Below are 17,603 nucleotides of genomic sequence, written 5' to 3' on the forward strand. Positions count from 1 at the left end.
ACATCGTGGAGGGGTGATTATGGCGAGTATATAGGGTTGTAAAGTGCCTTTACGAGCTTGCATTTCAAGGCATTGAGTACGGAGTTTTAATAACGGATCACTCATCATTACTTCTACGTGGCTATGTCGTCCGTGAAATCGCACAAGTTGCTTCGCGATAGTTGTATCTTTAATGAGCACTTTGATGAGCACAGAATGACGATGATTGTAGTCGATAGTTTTCTTAATTGTGTTGCTTGCATGCAGCTACCATTCCTCAGTATTTTTTACAAAACTGTAGGATTGCCTATTAAAACAATATTTAATATGTTTATCGATATAATATTTAAAAAAAGGTATTGTCAGTGTTTGAACAATGATGCTCAAAAACATCTTTATATTTGTCTAAACATTAACAATTAGTTTCGAGAAATTAGATAAATCTTGTGTACGAGTCTACATATTTATCACTAATACATTCGCAAAAGTTAGCGTCTTATTTAGATGTAATTTATATTCAGTGCGATTAATATGCTGCCGCGATAATGTTTTTTTTTTTTTTGGACAATTATAAACGTCGTGCATACGCAAAGACTTGGGTGATTGGGACAAGTCAGGAGACGAGAATTTTATGTTCAGTCTAGTCCAAACTACTCTTTCAAGCAAAAGTATGCTGTAGTAACTGCCAGCAGTAACTGCAGGTGTTTGATTAGTTGTAAAGATTAATTTCTATCGCGCGCGATTTCTGGGTAGGTCAAAGAAATATTAATTTACCGGGGGGATAACGTGCACGACACACACACACACACACACAGATAGCAACCGCGATAAGCAAGCCGGATTTACTGCTCCTTTTTTATCACTTTCCTCGTCTCGATAGTCGCGCGGCTTTATAATTAGTCTATTACGTAGACTTTTCTACGAAATAATTCTTAGTGCTACATATAATTTGGGCGCGCAATAAATTATCTTAATTTTTTATTATTTCTTCGAAGACTGCTTGAATATGGAATCATTTCGAAAGTAGATATACAGTTTTATGTTCTTTTATATTACTTCGTGTTTTTGGGCTAGCGTATATGAAATTCATAGGATGCTTTGGGAGAAGAGAAATTTAAACCTCGAATTTTTAACTACGTGTATTACGCGTACGAGCGGAGGAATCCATCATCGTTCTCGAAAAGTTAATCGGAGGAAAACGGTTTGCAGTTACACCGAAAAGAGACGGGGAGAACTCTCGTATTCTCATAGCGATCATCTTGCGACTTTTACGACCGCGTGGCTCTCTTTCAGCCGGTGCCGACCTCACCGAAAATCCTACTCGTAAATCTCGTGAAGATCTCGATCTTTTTTCTCGGTCGGTCAGCGCGCAATGACATTTCGTTTAGGTCGATTATTGACAAAATTCGACGATCATTCTTGCGGATCCTTTGAACGAGTCGAGAAAAATGGGCTTATTACATGAAACGCTCTTGGAACAGGAGTTATGTCCAAGGATGCACGTGCCACTTGGTGGCATTTGTATTCTTGTATTCTTGGACTGTAGTCTTAATGTTGCAATATCGAAAAATATATATCTAATATTTAAAATATATATACAATATATATTTTACTATTGGGATTCTTGTGTGTGCACTGTAATATATTTGTACAGTATTTCATTAATAACACATTGAACGATTTGCTTTCAAATATCTGTATACAATATTATTTTAAACAAACCATTACATTGGAAGCTGGTATACATTCTTATGGAAATGTAATTTTATTGTTACTGTACATTAAGTTTAAAAATATTTGTTAGTGATCGATAGTGACCTGCGAACGAACAATCGTTGCGTATCGCGAGTTTTGTATCAATGACCGACAAATTTATGGGATCAATACATCGGTTATAGTATATAGTATGTTGCCTCTTATTCCTGACAGGTAGTAATAGCTTTGAAATCTTCGCGAGAACAAACTAGATAGATATATGAGTTCAAAATAAAACTGTGTCATACGTAATATGCATACATGATTAATTATCGACAATTAGTCATAGAATAAAGATTTTAAAGGGATAAATAAAAAGTTTTAAATGTGCAAATGTCTAGAATTTTTATAAACTTTAAGTTTTATATTATTAGCTTTATTATTTTATCAATCTTTTATATTTATATATTTTGCTTTTATTAATAGTTTTGGATATGATTTTTATCGAAACAAATACTTTTTTTATTTTTATTTAAAGTATAAATTTCTATAAATAATGTACATAATTTCTTATATCAATATTAATTTTGTTTTTGATGCCAAGATAAATTGTTTATCTTTATTTCTATTAAAATATTTATAGCTATTCCTACGCGCAAGACGTACACAAGGTAGTTGGTTTATGGTTTTATCGTACAAACACTATTAACAGGCAATATGTTTGCGATTAGTTTGAGGTGGATAATAGCTACTCCCACGCAAAAGTGAACGCTTGGTGTACAGTGAAGGAGCATATAATTCGTGATTAAAACATCAACGCTGTGTAAACGAATTATATTGTGTTATAGCGATTTTTGTACAATGTTTTAATGTAATTAATTTACCGTGATTTTTGCAATAATCGATAATGTATAAGAGTGATTACATTGTGAGATACGTTTGATATTATCTATTTAGAAACAAATAACAATAGCACTGTCACAAAATACTTAAAAAAAATAAGAACCTCTTATTCCTATTAAAACACTACATTTGATTTGATTTTAGTAAGCAGACTCGTATATACAAAATATATTAGTAAGATTTTTTACTGAAAGCTATTGTTTATAAAATAATTTATTAAAAATTATACACCCAATGTTTATCCCATTACTCTTAAACGATGAAAATCTAATTATGTATGAATAAATCAATAAACGTAATATTTCAGAGAGACAATTAGGTACCTGCAAAATCTTGACACTGTCGTGTAAGGCACGTTTCCGTCACATTACTTACAATTAGCATGCATTTCAGACACGTTTCACAAATTTCATCAAAATGATGATGACGGTACATATGACAAAAGCCGAGCAGATTTTAAATGCTTTTTGCTTTACTCGTAAAAAATTTAATTTGAGAATTAAATAATACAGTGGTCTGTAAATTTATCGTATAATCGTATTTTTTAAATTAATATAATCTTGTGTTATCTGTACAAAATACTTGTAAAAGTATAGCGTTTATAAGTAATAGCTTTTAGTAGCAATGCATTTAGACGTTTATATATTTAATTCAATTCACTGAACCCGTTTAACGAATTGACTCTCTATCTTTTTTCACTCTGCAAATATTTTTGATTCTTTATGATAAAATTTTCCGTTTTTAAACTGCATTATCCCAGGAATTCAGTTTATACTCTATTCTATCGATTGTGAGTTTTATTAGTCAATTGCTGCATACTTTTAAGTTCGCTTTTGTGCTTGAGTGTTTTTCAGAGATTCAAAAGTAAATATGTATGATATAAGAGCGGTGACGCGCGCGCATGTATAAGATACGATTTGACATACCGATCTCGCGTGGATTACGATCGCAACTTTCTTTCCCCGCTGTCTCTTCGTCGAATTTACGATGCGAACGCCAGAAGCCTGGTTGGACGAATCCTTCGCGTTAGTGACTCGAGTCGCGTTTTCGTGTCGGTTTGACTCATCTCTCCTTCTTTCACGATGAAACCACCCTTTGTCCTGATCTTAGTTATTGCCGTTGTGTCACTGATGCGAAAGTTACGACTTGCCGGTGAAACATACATACAATGCACACACCGGCGAAGTTCGATCTTCCATCTCCGTCTGACGTTAGGCATTGCGCCGATGTGACGATGCTTTCGTCTTCTACGCGGCTCTGCTTCGATCGTAATCCTCTTATAAAGGAAAAATTCGAAGAAGCATTTCGAATATCCCTTACGTCATACAGTGATAACGCATCCGATTATATCTCTTCTCTGAAGCAGAATAATTTCTTGTTCAACTTTCTACAAATAGCATTTTTAATGTCTCATAGATTCTTAAAGTGTCAAAGTAGAAATTTGTAAAAGCGATCTGTTCGATCTGAAATATTTGTCATTCCACCGTGTGTATTGTTGATAATAAGTTTTTCACCGCAGCGCGTCGTTTTTACAACATTGCGTGTTCAATTTTTGCGGAATCGATCGATTTATCTAGAAATACATACTCGGAAATTGTACTCAAGTATTCTTGGATATATTGTTCGTGTTAAGTATACTATTATCGTAAAATTGATTATTATATGAGATCTCACGCATATAAGCAATTTTTTCGCCGCGTAACTATTTTATAAAGTAATCGGGATAAAATAAACTATTTGTCAAATTGATAAAACACAGATCGTGCGGTCGAAAAACTATAAGTCAAAATAATAGTTTGATCATATTTGACTCTCTTTGAACCTGTTAACTATTCATTATTTTTTCATTTATTTACTTTTTTAACTTTTGCATATCTTTGAGTGCTTTAATCTTTTTTTATTGTCTAATTTTTTGAAATCTGGAAATTTTTTAAATCAATTTTTATGTGGGTCTATTTTTAACGATTTGTATTTTGAACATTTTAAATTTCGGAAATGTTTATTGCTAGATTAGAAATCAGAATCATATCAGCAACAAAAATCTTTTATCTAAATCATATGTAATAAAAAATATGAAATTAAAAAAATAATTTATTATTAATTAAAGATGTGTAGAATTTTATTTGTAAAACTGTAAAATAATTAATCACATATGATGTAGTTCGTGATTATTTATCGTTATTCAAACGATTTGTCGCGTGAAAAATATCGCGGTATAACAAATTAAGACATCATCTACCGACTGTGATCAATTCATTGAATTTCTCGATCATTTCAAGTTACTTATAATAAATAATATCTATCATTATCCAAATGCAATGTTGTCGATCTTACGTATAGGTTCCACACAGCACCCTCGCAATCTATCGTTCATCGTAGAGGCTGTCATTTTCTGCGAAATAATAGATGACAACAATTGTATAGCTCTGTGATCAAATATCGCACTGAAGGGTGCATTTAAGGGCGATCGATTTCAACAACATGCTGTATGTAGAGAACGATGAACGAATACTTTTCCGTGTTTTAATTTTAAACTCTGCACGGTTGATCGATTGTTACGTAACCACAAATCAGAATTTTTAATTAGAGAAAGTGTCATTGTAACTTTCAATTTCGAAATGTTTTCAAATTTAATAGACGCATTAAATATTCGTGATTGTCTGTGTGTGTGTGTGTGTTGTGTGTGTCGTGAAAATCGAGACTTGCAGAGAAGATATATGTCGGCGATTCTGGTGTACGAATCTTAATCGTTCGTGAGTGAATCGAAGTACATTTTGAGATGCATGGTTTTATCCACGGATCAGGCTCGGCCACCTAATAGCAGACTAACACTCCGATAGGGGTGCGCAGGGTGGGCAGTAAAGTTGGTCACAGTCTAGCGAGTCGAGCCGGTTCCCTTTTACGAGGCACGGGGTTAAATGATCTGTTACTTTCTCCTCGTCGTATCTCTTTCTCTATTCGGTGCAGCCTACTGCCATTACAAAAATGTCGTAAAATATTATGGTGCCCAGCGGTTGATGGTATACGCGCGCACAGGCCAACGATGCAGCCTTCTTCTTTCCCATGTTCTTCCCGATCAATGCTTATTCACGAATCGTGAGGAAGGTTCGAGAAGCAGAGGAATTTGCAGTGGAAAACGCGCTTCATTTTCATTCTCGCGAAACACCGCGCGAGCCAACTTCGCGTATCCGAAGAGTCCTAAAATCTTTATGGCCTTCTACTCTCCTACTCTTCCGTGAGGGCAACGATCTTCGTGGCATCTCGAGCAGTCTCCGCGGGTGTGTTTATGGTTTCTTCGTCTCCTTCTCTCCGGTTTATCCGCAACGCCCCTTCCCTTTCTCATTCTGTATTGTACGCCGATTTGTACATCGACGCCTCTGTGGTAGTAGCGGCGTATAATAGTATCGTATCCGCTTTATTTCAATACCTACGAAATGTAAGTAATGTCATTATTTTTGCTGTGCGAATTTCGATGACATTTCGGTGATAGCGATGAGTTGTAATTTTCTTCTTAAGACTCTGCGATTTATCGTTAACCCAATTCTGTATCAACAGAAACGTTGGTAAATTTTTTTCAAAATAATACACGATAAAATTGGTAATACACGATAAAGTTGGTAAATTTCTTTTTAAAATAATACACGATAAATTCAAAATAATACACAAAATAATATAAAGAATAAATGTGTGTCATCCCTAAAAATATTCATGTTTGATATAACAGCCGATGTAATCTAAAGGATTTAAAGAATCTATTTATCACTTTATTCTTCGAATGGTGTATTTCGTGCAGGTATATTTAAAAATATACCAGATAAAAAAATCTACATGTTTACACCGGATTATTTATTTGATTAAAACTGAAAGACGTCTGCCCGGACATGAAGAGAAGCGTTTATTTTAACGAGATATGCTTTTCATTACACATAATACGACGAATTTATAGCGTATGAGCAAAAAAACACAAAAAAAAAAGAATTATTCTTTTCTTTGCCCACCTATATCGCTAAGTGGATCGACAAGATTACAATTATATCCTCCCGGTCTTTTTTGTCTTTTTTCGCGAATTAACAGTATGCGTGCTGCTCTTACACTGCCCGTATTTGCGCTACAGTGGCTGACGGGTAAGGATTTTATGCGAACGCTTGACAGGATAGAATTTTACTGCTTCCGAAATGTCATGTCTCGTAAAAGCCGCCGCATTCACGACCGTTCTTTTATTCGACTCTTTCCGCTGGAACTTATTGCAATTCCGCATTGACTATTTTTATAGGCGAAAGAGAAATTGTTGCAGAGACTTCGGTTATATTATTTTTATTATTGAAATAGATAGGGAGTGAAGTACTCATTGAGCGAGGAAGAGAGGGCAACGTTTATAGATCAAAGATCTCTACACAACTGTCCCCTGCTTTTACTGTTGATTTTCTCTCGTGCGGTGTTGACGCTTCGAGTAAAATTTGACGCTACCTGACGAGTGTCGTATACTGTTACAATCGATGTCGCTTCTTCTCGAGACGTGTTAGGTTACGCATAATACCGTAAACGCATTATATTAAATTTGAATTTCCTACACAGTGGACATTAATTCTCGCATGCCAACTTTGTATTCCGTTATTTCAATTTTGCATTTGAAAATAATAATATACCGGGTGTTTCATTTTAAGTGATACAGTCGATTATCTTGAAAATAAAGCATTTTCGAGAAAAATGTTCCATATGAATGAAAGTTCTAAAGTTTTAAGTGGCGCATTAATATAAATTGATGAACTTTCTGTATACATATTTGTAGAATCTTAAATTAGTCAAAATAATTAAAATGCATAAATTAATTAATTAAATGTACAATTGGTTTAATTTAATGAGAAGGTAAAATAATAAAAATAATTTCGCCGCCTGTCAAATGCGTGTCAATTAAATATCGTTTTTGCTACAACCAACGCTAAAACTTGTCTATTACATTTCACGCGCATCACTATTTTATTTTTAAAAATCTCTACATATTATTAAAAGAGACTGATTATTTTTTAATATATGCGTCCACATGGTGATAGCGTATCCTTTTGGTCGGTGAAACTGGTTTCCAGTCATATCAGAACGGCGACGCTCGGTTTCGATTACGCGCGGTGACACAACAGTATCATTGCTACAAAGCCCTTCTCCGAGTCAACCCCTGTGTGCAACATGCGGTGCAATGTCCAACGCAACGCTGGACCGCGGTTCGCAAGCGAGGGAGGCACATTTAGTCATACAATACGAGCTCCTCGTTCGTGACATACTCGAAATACGCAGATCCTCTCGACTGACGCGTCGGCATGATGCTACCTGCTACAGTTGAATCTTGGTTACCGGCGTATGCGAGCCTTTTGTTTCAATTTGAATCAGGATAATATTCCGAAAAAGCTTTTGGTATCGGAATCTTTGTAAAATAGAAAATTACATTTAAAAATAGCAGTTGTTTTTTCTTGTCTCCTTTTTTTATTTTTTATGTTTTTACTTTTTTGCAAATTACTCAATAGACTTTTTATACGTCATATTTACCATTGAGTCAGAAGTAGTTTATGGTGAAATTGTTCGATTGAGAGAATAGCAGGATTTACCGACGGTCCGGAAGTCTTACGATTCTTTCATATGACTCGAATGCACGATTTACATTCGATAGCGACGTTTATGCTGATTTCGCGGTCTCAGAAACAATTTACGAGCGGCGTGTTTTATAGTTAATTTTTTACGACGTGTACTTTGACTCTGAGAAATTTTTCGTGACAAGGGTTAAAAAGTATGTTTTACGAGGATCTAATAGAGTCGGCGTTGCATTCTTCGTTAAGGTCGAAGCCACGCGGCAGCGACTTAACAAGCATTCTCATGCGATCAAAGAATCCACCATCATAAAACTCATACAATCGTCTTTGTTGGCCGAACAGATCGACGCTTGCTAATCAACACTTTTTATGATCCAACGCTAGTTACAATGTGTCAATGAGTCCGATGATACTTGAATACACAGATCTAAGAATAAAAAGAAAAGAGTAGCCTTCGAACAGAACTGTAATGCAACACCATAAAGGTGGCATGTATCGAGATATGTAAATGCATTAAATATTTTATTAGAGGCGCTTATATAAAATGTCACCTGTAGAATTATATATGTGTTGCATATACTTTTTCGCGATTATATGTGATTTATTTGTTAATTAATAACAAATTTTAAACAAGAAAAATAAAGAAATTTTTTTTATTAAAAGAGAGAGAAAATTAATTATTTTTATAAATAAAAAAATAAGTTTAGCTAGTTAAAAGAGCGATACTTATGTGATTAAAATTATAGTCTGTGAGGTCACAATTATTTTTATCTGTTCATTTAATAAGATTATCACTTCAGTTATTGCAAGTATTTTGCATTCTGCGATTTTCCTGAGTCACGATACAGGATGCGAAGCACCTTCGTAATCATAGTAAGCTCAAATAGCACCCCTGACCAGTCTGTGTTTAACGTTCTTTGATCTAGTAATTTTCTTGGTTCTGTTTTGTACCCTATCGTATATTCTGCACCTCTTCAACCGTTCAGTTTGTGTTAGATCTTTGCTACGGGTCTTTCTCTCTGGGTATTATTATCAGTCTTTTGTTACATGATATTCAGTTAACAAACCTTTCTTCTTTTTTCGCTGATCACATAACTTTGTTGCGCATTGCAAGAATGAAAATATGTATAATAATAATAACAAAAGCATTACTTATTTTCTCTATCATTATATTTTTCCGCAGGCAAATATTGAAGCATTTATAAATTTTTGCAAAACTTGCAAATTTTTTTTTGTCTACTACTGGACGCAATTATTATTTGAATAACTTTTTCTCGATGTAAAATATAACAAATGTTCAATTTTTAATTTGCTTGTTATATTTTATAACATAATAAATATTGAACTCTAAGGAATTTTATTAACTTCTTATATGCACTTTGTGAACTGCAACTGCCGTCTCTTGTCTGGAAATTTTGTTATGGGATACTACTAATCGCATTTCTTAACTTCTATCATTTCATGTTTGATCAATTTTTACGCAAGATTAATAAGATGGCATTTTTTCGACGCTTTGATAAGCATTTTGATATTAAATAAATGTAGCATTTGTGAATTATGCTATTCAAGTTTTAGTATTTTATATACACTGCGATTACAATAGATGTACATGTGTTATCAAAGTTACCGTATATCGTTTCTTGCATAATTAATATTTAATTAAAGAATTATAAATATTATTATGAAAAACCAAATGATAAATGTTTTTGTTATTTTAAAAACAGGTAAATTAACATAAAACATGTAAATTCTCTATAATTGAAATTGCTGAAAAAGTATAACAATAAAAAAAATTAACAAGGAAGCGAACGGACGAAGTATCTGTTACTGACTGCCATACAAAATTATCTGTCGCGGCTAGTGTTTCATGAACAGATCGTATTTCTTCGCAGACGGATCAATATAATCAGAGAGTGCGTGCAGTCATTCATAACTGTCGTCATCATCACGTAACGTAAGCACTCTGTCCTTTCGTATCGCAAGCATTAGTGATACGTCCAAATATTATCACGCCTGATATCATTCGCCCGGCGTTCTTTTCTTATACTTTGCTTCTCTTCCACGAAAAGATTCATTTAGCGACCGAATGAAAAATAAATATAAACATAATGTGACGAGATACGCACACGAATAGTCGTTCATCCTGTCGCATCCGTATCGCTGTTCACGAAATCACGTGATACTGCGTTAGTGCCTTTCTTCATATTACGTATATACATATATGTAATTGATTCTGTCACCGATAATACGAGCGCTGATTACTGAGAATCACATAGTAACGAGAGCAGAATTAAACCTGCGATAATGCGCTCGGTCATTTTTTATCTGACGTCTTTTGAATGTTAGGTGACGATTGATATTTGAGAGTCACCGGTTTAACACAAAGTATATGTATAGAAATGATTTATTTATATAATTATATTTGCAATAGAAATTTTAATAATATAGTAATAATAACACGAATATATTTTATACCAAAGTACGGTACAAAATATTTGATTCACAAAGAATCAAATTAATAGATTGATAAAATTGAGGAAAAAATACATCTAATGTAGATAATAATCTTATACAATCATAGACATTATCGCGATGACAAACTTTGATGCTTACTTCATGATGATATACATATATTGAGAATATCGCACGAGAATCTAAAAATATGCTATCCGTATAATGATTACATATTGTGAATTATTTTTTATTTATGGTGGGTAAATAATAAAAACTTGAAGTCGTTACTTGTTCGATTTCTTGAAGGAAAAATTACTATCGCATTGAAAATGGGGTATCATGAATAGAATTATTTTTGTTAAATATGAAAGCTGTATTATTTAAAAATTATTATTATTGCAGATAATTGTTGCTCATTTGTTTTGATTGACAGTCGTTAAAATAAATCTATGAATTGTCTTATTTTTACTGAAAGATGATGTCTATAAAATTCTTTTAAATATATTACCGACTCTTACGATATTTGCATTTGTTTTTTAAGCCTAACATTACAATAAAAGTTTACTGAACACCGTTTAAAATTATGAAGTTTAATGATAGAATGAAATATTAAATGAAAGAATGGAGTAATATGTGAGACTTGTAAAAGTTACTAATAAAGCTGCTATACATATCCGCGATTCACGTAGCGGCGTCCTCCTTTTCGCCCGTAACGGTGCAAAATGGCGTCGTTCGGTGAAAGTTTATTGTGAATAATTGATAGTTGGAGAATGGGAACGAGATCTCTCCGGTAGTACCCTGGTGGCCAGCGGTAAAGATGCACAAAGCGACAAGGGAGTGGAAACAAATCCTGACGTAATATACTCGTGCGATACAGTGTTCCGCGGCTGTGCCGTTGCTGTCGCACCAGAAAGAAGTTTGGAAAGCACGTACACAGACCCCGATCTCTTCCCTTTCCCATATCGACGGGTTCTTCAACCACTTCCTCCTGCACCCCGGAACCCTTGCGTGTCCCAGCCCCTCCCATCGCACTCTATTCTTCCTCTCTCGCTCTCGTCGTGTATTGCCGCGCACACGCGCGCGCATAGCAGCACGTGGTTGGCCGGATTCACCTGCGCGTGTAAAAGGAGGGAACCAACGCCAGGCGTCCCGGCGGTGCGGCACCTGCATCGCGTCGTTGTCTATTCCGTCGAAACGCACATTCCGTTTGAGTTTGCAGTCAAAGGGTGGAAGGGGATTATCGACATTGGCGGAGTGGGGCAGAAATGATGTTGAGTGTAGTGATAGGGTGCTGGCAGGGGATGGGAAGGGGGTCATTTCCTTATTTTAAAAACGATTCATGAGACCCCCTAGAAGGCGGAGCTACGACGGCTAGATGCGTTACCATTGGTCGCCGCGATCTAATATATTATGACATAACAGCCGGAGAACTGTTGTCCGTGATTCTACGGTCGGATAGAGGTGTTGCAACTATTTTCTTCGCCATTGCATCGCTCATTCCTCTGCGCTTTCTAACGAATTTCGTATACCTCTTAAATCCGTATCAGACTACGTATTGGAAATTGCGAATTAAAGATTGAAACGCGACAGTCTATCACAAAGTGAGCTAATACTACAATTAGATACTTCATTACTTGTCCTTAATCTCCAATCTGGTACGAACTTTACGCCGTTCTTTTGCACTATTAGCAGCGGGAATCGACTAGATGCAAACATAACGGGATGTTTCTTTATCAAGAAATGTACATTCTTTTTTACGCTATATGGTACTATACGCGTACATGTACGATTGTTGCTTTGTTGGACAAATTAAAAAAAGTAGTTAAAGTTACAATGCAGACTAGAAATTTCGTCGACTAGATTACGTCGAAGAGATTTTCTCAACAATTTTCTAATAACGCAAATAAAAAATGATAGAACTTGAATATTATTGAAACAGCAATGAGAAGAAAAATGACGTGTTGTAAATAATTCTCTGCAATAGATAAGCATGGTCGATCGCAGTATATCTTATTTGCGTTGAAATCGCTGAAACATGATACAAAATAAATTCGGAATGAGGATTAAATATTTTAAAATATCAGCATTTATCGAATAGGATTTCACACAAGGATTTCACACAATATGGATTTTCTATTTGAATAAGAATTTTTAATTTTATTTATTTTTAATCTGTTACTAAATCGTTTATTTTAATTTTTTGAAATATCTATTTCTGCTCTCCACTTTTATTTTGATTGTACTAATCACATCTGGATTTTGTTCAATTGTAGATGACAAGTTCGTCCGTTCACTGAGTGAAACTTTGACAAAGGTGCAGTATCATCCAATGGCTTGGTTGTTGATACCCGTAGTGAGTGAAGTTCTCAACACCATCCTGCGATATGCCGAAAGCTCGGTCGATGAAGACATACATATTTTTAGGAGCTGTATAGATCAGAGTAAGTATTTTAACCTTTTAATATCTCTGTTAAGATAAATCCATAAAGAAAGTAAATAAAAGCAAATACACTAAATATAGTAAGATTCGTGCAAAAAAATATGCTATATTATGAAAATTGACAAAAACATATGAATAGAAAGATAAAAAGTAATATCTTTTTTTTGGATTTTAGAAAAATATGAACAGTATAAAATATAAATTTATTATCTAACTTTTTCATTTAATTTTACTCGATTTTTTTGTACGCTTATATAATTAAAATAATTATTACGTAATCATGTATATTGTGAACCCCTTATTTGCCAAGTGGTGTAAGTCCAATTTCTCAATTGTTGGAAAATGATTATTTTGCGGTTTGGGCTTATAGAAAAATCAAGATAAATGAGAATAACTTTGTTTTACTTTTATTTTATCAAAAAATAACTAAATTTTTGTTTTAAAAAATTCCAATTTTTAATTTTTTTAAAATTGTTTTTCTGCAATGTTTCTCCTTTATATAACTCTTAAATCTTGCGTTAATTTTGAAAAAATAATTCTTATTTATTTCAAACAAATTTAGATAAGAATAAATAAAAATTTTAGAAGGAAAAAAAAACAAACAAATCACTTTTTTAGCGCAGGACTTACACCACTATTTCTCTAACTGCCAATCTGTTATCTTTAACATCCAACTTTGTACTGCTCTCAGCGACTTATTTATGAAGTTAGATTTACAACACTTGTTCATTAAATACAAACAACCCTTCAGAACATATTTCTGGTGTTAGTTAAAAATCTCAAATTTTGGATTTACACCATTTGGCAAATAAGGTGCTCATGTGTTATTATAGAAGTATTCACTTGAATTTTTCTTTTTTCTGTAGCTTCAATAATTCATCCTCTGAAAATTATTCGTCTGGCTATTGCACGATATTTGATTTTATTATTCATATATATATATTTAACATATTATCTTCAAGTTTTATTTATGCATTATCTATTTCCACCTTGAATGATAAATAATCGTTAAAATTTTAAGAATTATCATTGTTTTGATTTTCGTAGTTCTTGACTGAACTCGATTGCTCGATTCTTGAAAATGCTATACATTCAGTAACCAAAAGGTTTTATTCTCTTCAATGCGGATTGAATAGTAACAATAGCAGATTTTTGATCAGATTTTTATTGAAATGTAGTTATGTATTGCATAAAACAAATTTATGCATCCAAACAAATTTCTACATACAACTGGACAATATACGACAATACTTGAAGATTCTTGGGATCTGTGGAGTATATGAGTGGAGTGGGATACCAGAGGTATAATAAATTATATCGAAGTTGGCATAAAATGTATTTATTTTTAGAATTTTGTTATTATATTTAAAAGATCGCGCAATCAGTCGGTTTTATTCTTCGCATTTTACATCATAAATTGACAATCTTTTTTATGGCAATTTATTTAAAAAAAAACATTACATTATTTTTATATTATTATGATATAAAATTATTACCTTTTCTCTATATCATTATTATAGCGACAGTATCATTATTATTATTATAATTATAATTTTAATGTGAAAAAATGATCGATTGCATTTTGGATCGCGAAATACTGAACCTATGCGAAGCGTTATGATAAATTTAATCCGGCGTTTCTAAAACAACTTACGACTAACTTTAACTATGAATCATACGTGATTATTTTCTCCTCTCAAGAGCCTTGCTAACGGATGCCAACTTCAATATAATGAAAACTCTGTTTCCGCGTGTGTCGCGAGAATCGCGGAAGAAATTAATCTTGAGATTTATCTGCAATTGTGTTCTGACATGATACATCATCATTCATTGATGATTTGTTGCCTCGATAAACATCTCGATTGTAAGATCATTAAGTATTCTTGTTACAACACACGAAGAAGCAACCTTGGAAAAGATACTGGTAAGCGAAGTCAATGAAAAGACTAAGTGTTCTCGTCTCGGAAGAAAATATTCCACTCCCATCACGGAAGAGGTCTGAAGATCACGTACAAATATTACTTGAGAATCTGCTTGGCATCGCGGTACTGCGCTTCAAGTATGCCACATGTTCTATGCACGCGTGATATTTATAATTTTGCTACAATTTTGCAGAGAGTGGTATCTTACAGAAAGTAAGGATTACTTATTCGTATTTATTCGAAATTACAAAGTGTGAATCGATAATGCGCAATGATCATCTACATCTGAAAATCACTCTTTTCCGCACCGAAAATGGTGTTTGCAATAATAATATTGCTTGCAAATACTCGTATACATATAAGGATATTTTGTATATCATAATTATACAAAATAAGGGAAGACTATATATAGATCAATAATAAATAAATGAATCACACACACACAGTCCAACAATTATATAACTTTCCATGCAACTGATCGAGGATCACAAACATAATTATATTGACATTTGGTTATAAATATTAGAGTTATAAATATTCAGTTTAAACGATTTTTGCAGTTGCGACAAATGCATTTGTGCGCGGCTAAATTAGAACAGTCTCGCTTACCAACGTACAAAGTAGCGTGTCACCATTGCCACTACAGCTTAAAATACTCTGCGATAAATACGCAAGACGTCGCGCCAAACGTTGCCGAATATTTCTGTAATTATAATGTAACTGTTAATATACATTTATCTTAACTTTCCGACGACTACTAAATTCCGTTGTTGGATAATAGCCAGCTTAATTCGAAAATTTGTACTGGTTTTCGGTCCATTCAAGGTCAACATTTAGGCTCATTTACGCATCGTAGAAGAATGTAATATGTAAGTTTATGTGAATTTTTATACATATGGATATATCGAAAGAACATTTAAGGAGAAATGATCAACGTTTATAAATGCACTTTAACATCCTACGAATTTTCAAGCTCGCAAGAAAAATAAACGCTGCAAATAGTTAATATATAAAAAAACGCGATGAAGATCTGGTTGTCTTATTGCGAAGCGAGTGAGAAGGTCCCTGGACACTGAAGAAAAGGTACGATGTTTTTACTAACCGTTACCATGGATAATCTCGATGATCAGGCAAAATCTTTCTTCCTTTGTCATAAATCGCCTCGGTTCCGGATCACTGACGCCATTCGCCCAGAGCCGTTGCGAAGTATTTTATTTGACGATCGTGATTGTTTGTGGTGTTGCTAAATTTATAATGCCACAATCCGCACCGTGCCGCACACGGCAATAAAGCTGTTGACAATAAGTATCGCGGTAGATATTACAATCAAGCACGTGACGTACATATCTAATGAGCCTCATGACGCAGTATAAATGCGAAATTCTCGTATAAATGCCACTTCGTACGATATTTTTTCGCGTGAGGTTTGAAGTCAATTTTAATCATATCTGTGCAATACTTAGTTTTAGTTGGGTATAAACCTACTTCGATAATAAAATTCTGAAAACTAAATATTGAAAGACTAAATATGAAAAACTAAATATGTTTTATAACACCAAACGCTTTAAAACTACCGGCCACACTTCAATCACGGATTTTTTTACCGGAAATTTTGGATTCAACTTTTTCATAAGAAATATTTAAAATTATCGCTTTAGCATATTTCGACAACTGAAATTTTTACCACCAATATATTGATTAAAGCGTATTATGTAAATACTAAATGATAGTGAAAATGTTAAATATGAAATTAAGAATTTTTCTTAAAATTAACTTTACTTACAAAAAAAAATTTTAACCGTATAGACACGTTTGTATTTTGTGAACTTTTTTGAGCTCAATTTACGGATGACGAGGATGGTCGAGAAAAGTATAATTGATTAAATGTATTATTCATAGTTTGATCTCATTGTTTGGTCTCCATTGTTTGCTCTCTACCTTATCATTATAGATCGCTTAAATCGTTTATAGTTAGTTTGTGAATGCGTTTAATGCTCTATAGCATATTGAATAATATATAGTTTTTTTTTTTTTTTGCGAACATCTCAATGAGCGCAAATTTGTCAGAAGAGATATGAGTGTCTTACTTTGATATATGTCTGAACTTTTCTTGATATATGTCTGAACGTGTTATCGTTAAAATATAGTGAAACTCTCGTTACTTACATACTTGTTATTTTTATTATTTTTATATATTTTTATTATTTTTTTTTTTGTGATTATTACTAGTACATATGTCCGACCGATATTGCATTTACAATCAAATTATTTAAATTATTTGTATTCCAACTGCTGAACTTGTATCGTTTTTACATAGAACTTAATTAATTGCGTGATAAATATACTGCTGCCTGTGCCGATCGCTATCGTTTCGGAATAAATTGAATCGTTAAGAATCAATACAGCTTCGATCTTGTCCGTCCGGTCGGAAAGCAACATTTAAGTCGACGCGGAAAACAACATTCCAGCGACAGTCGTATGAGCAAGTGGACGATTAACGACTTCACCTCGCAATAAGCACACGATTACACTGTTACTAACGTTACGTCATAGCATGTAAGATGTGCATGAATTTATACAAACGAATACACGATTATAGAAAACAATGCGTATGATGCGCGAAACTGATAA

The 17,603-nt window shown here is 33.6% G+C and overlaps 1 protein-coding gene across 3 annotated transcripts in view; it reads left to right on the top strand.

Moving 5' to 3' along the window:
• The window catches only part of LOC105668737 (uncharacterized), a 105,395-nt gene that overhangs the window by 55,280 nt on the left and 32,512 nt on the right, over positions 1–17,603 (top strand). For all 3 annotated transcript variants that reach the window (XM_012361265.2, XM_067350996.1, XM_012361264.2), the window contains one exon: positions 12,884–13,051. In XM_012361265.2, the coding sequence (XP_012216688.1) occupies positions 12,884–13,051 (168 nt within the window). The remainder of the gene's footprint in view (positions 1–12,883; positions 13,052–17,603) is intronic.

This window comes from Linepithema humile, chromosome 3 (genome assembly GCF_040581485.1).
Source record: "Linepithema humile isolate Giens D197 chromosome 3, Lhum_UNIL_v1.0, whole genome shotgun sequence".
Classification (NCBI taxonomy): Eukaryota; Metazoa; Arthropoda; class Insecta; order Hymenoptera; family Formicidae; genus Linepithema; species Linepithema humile.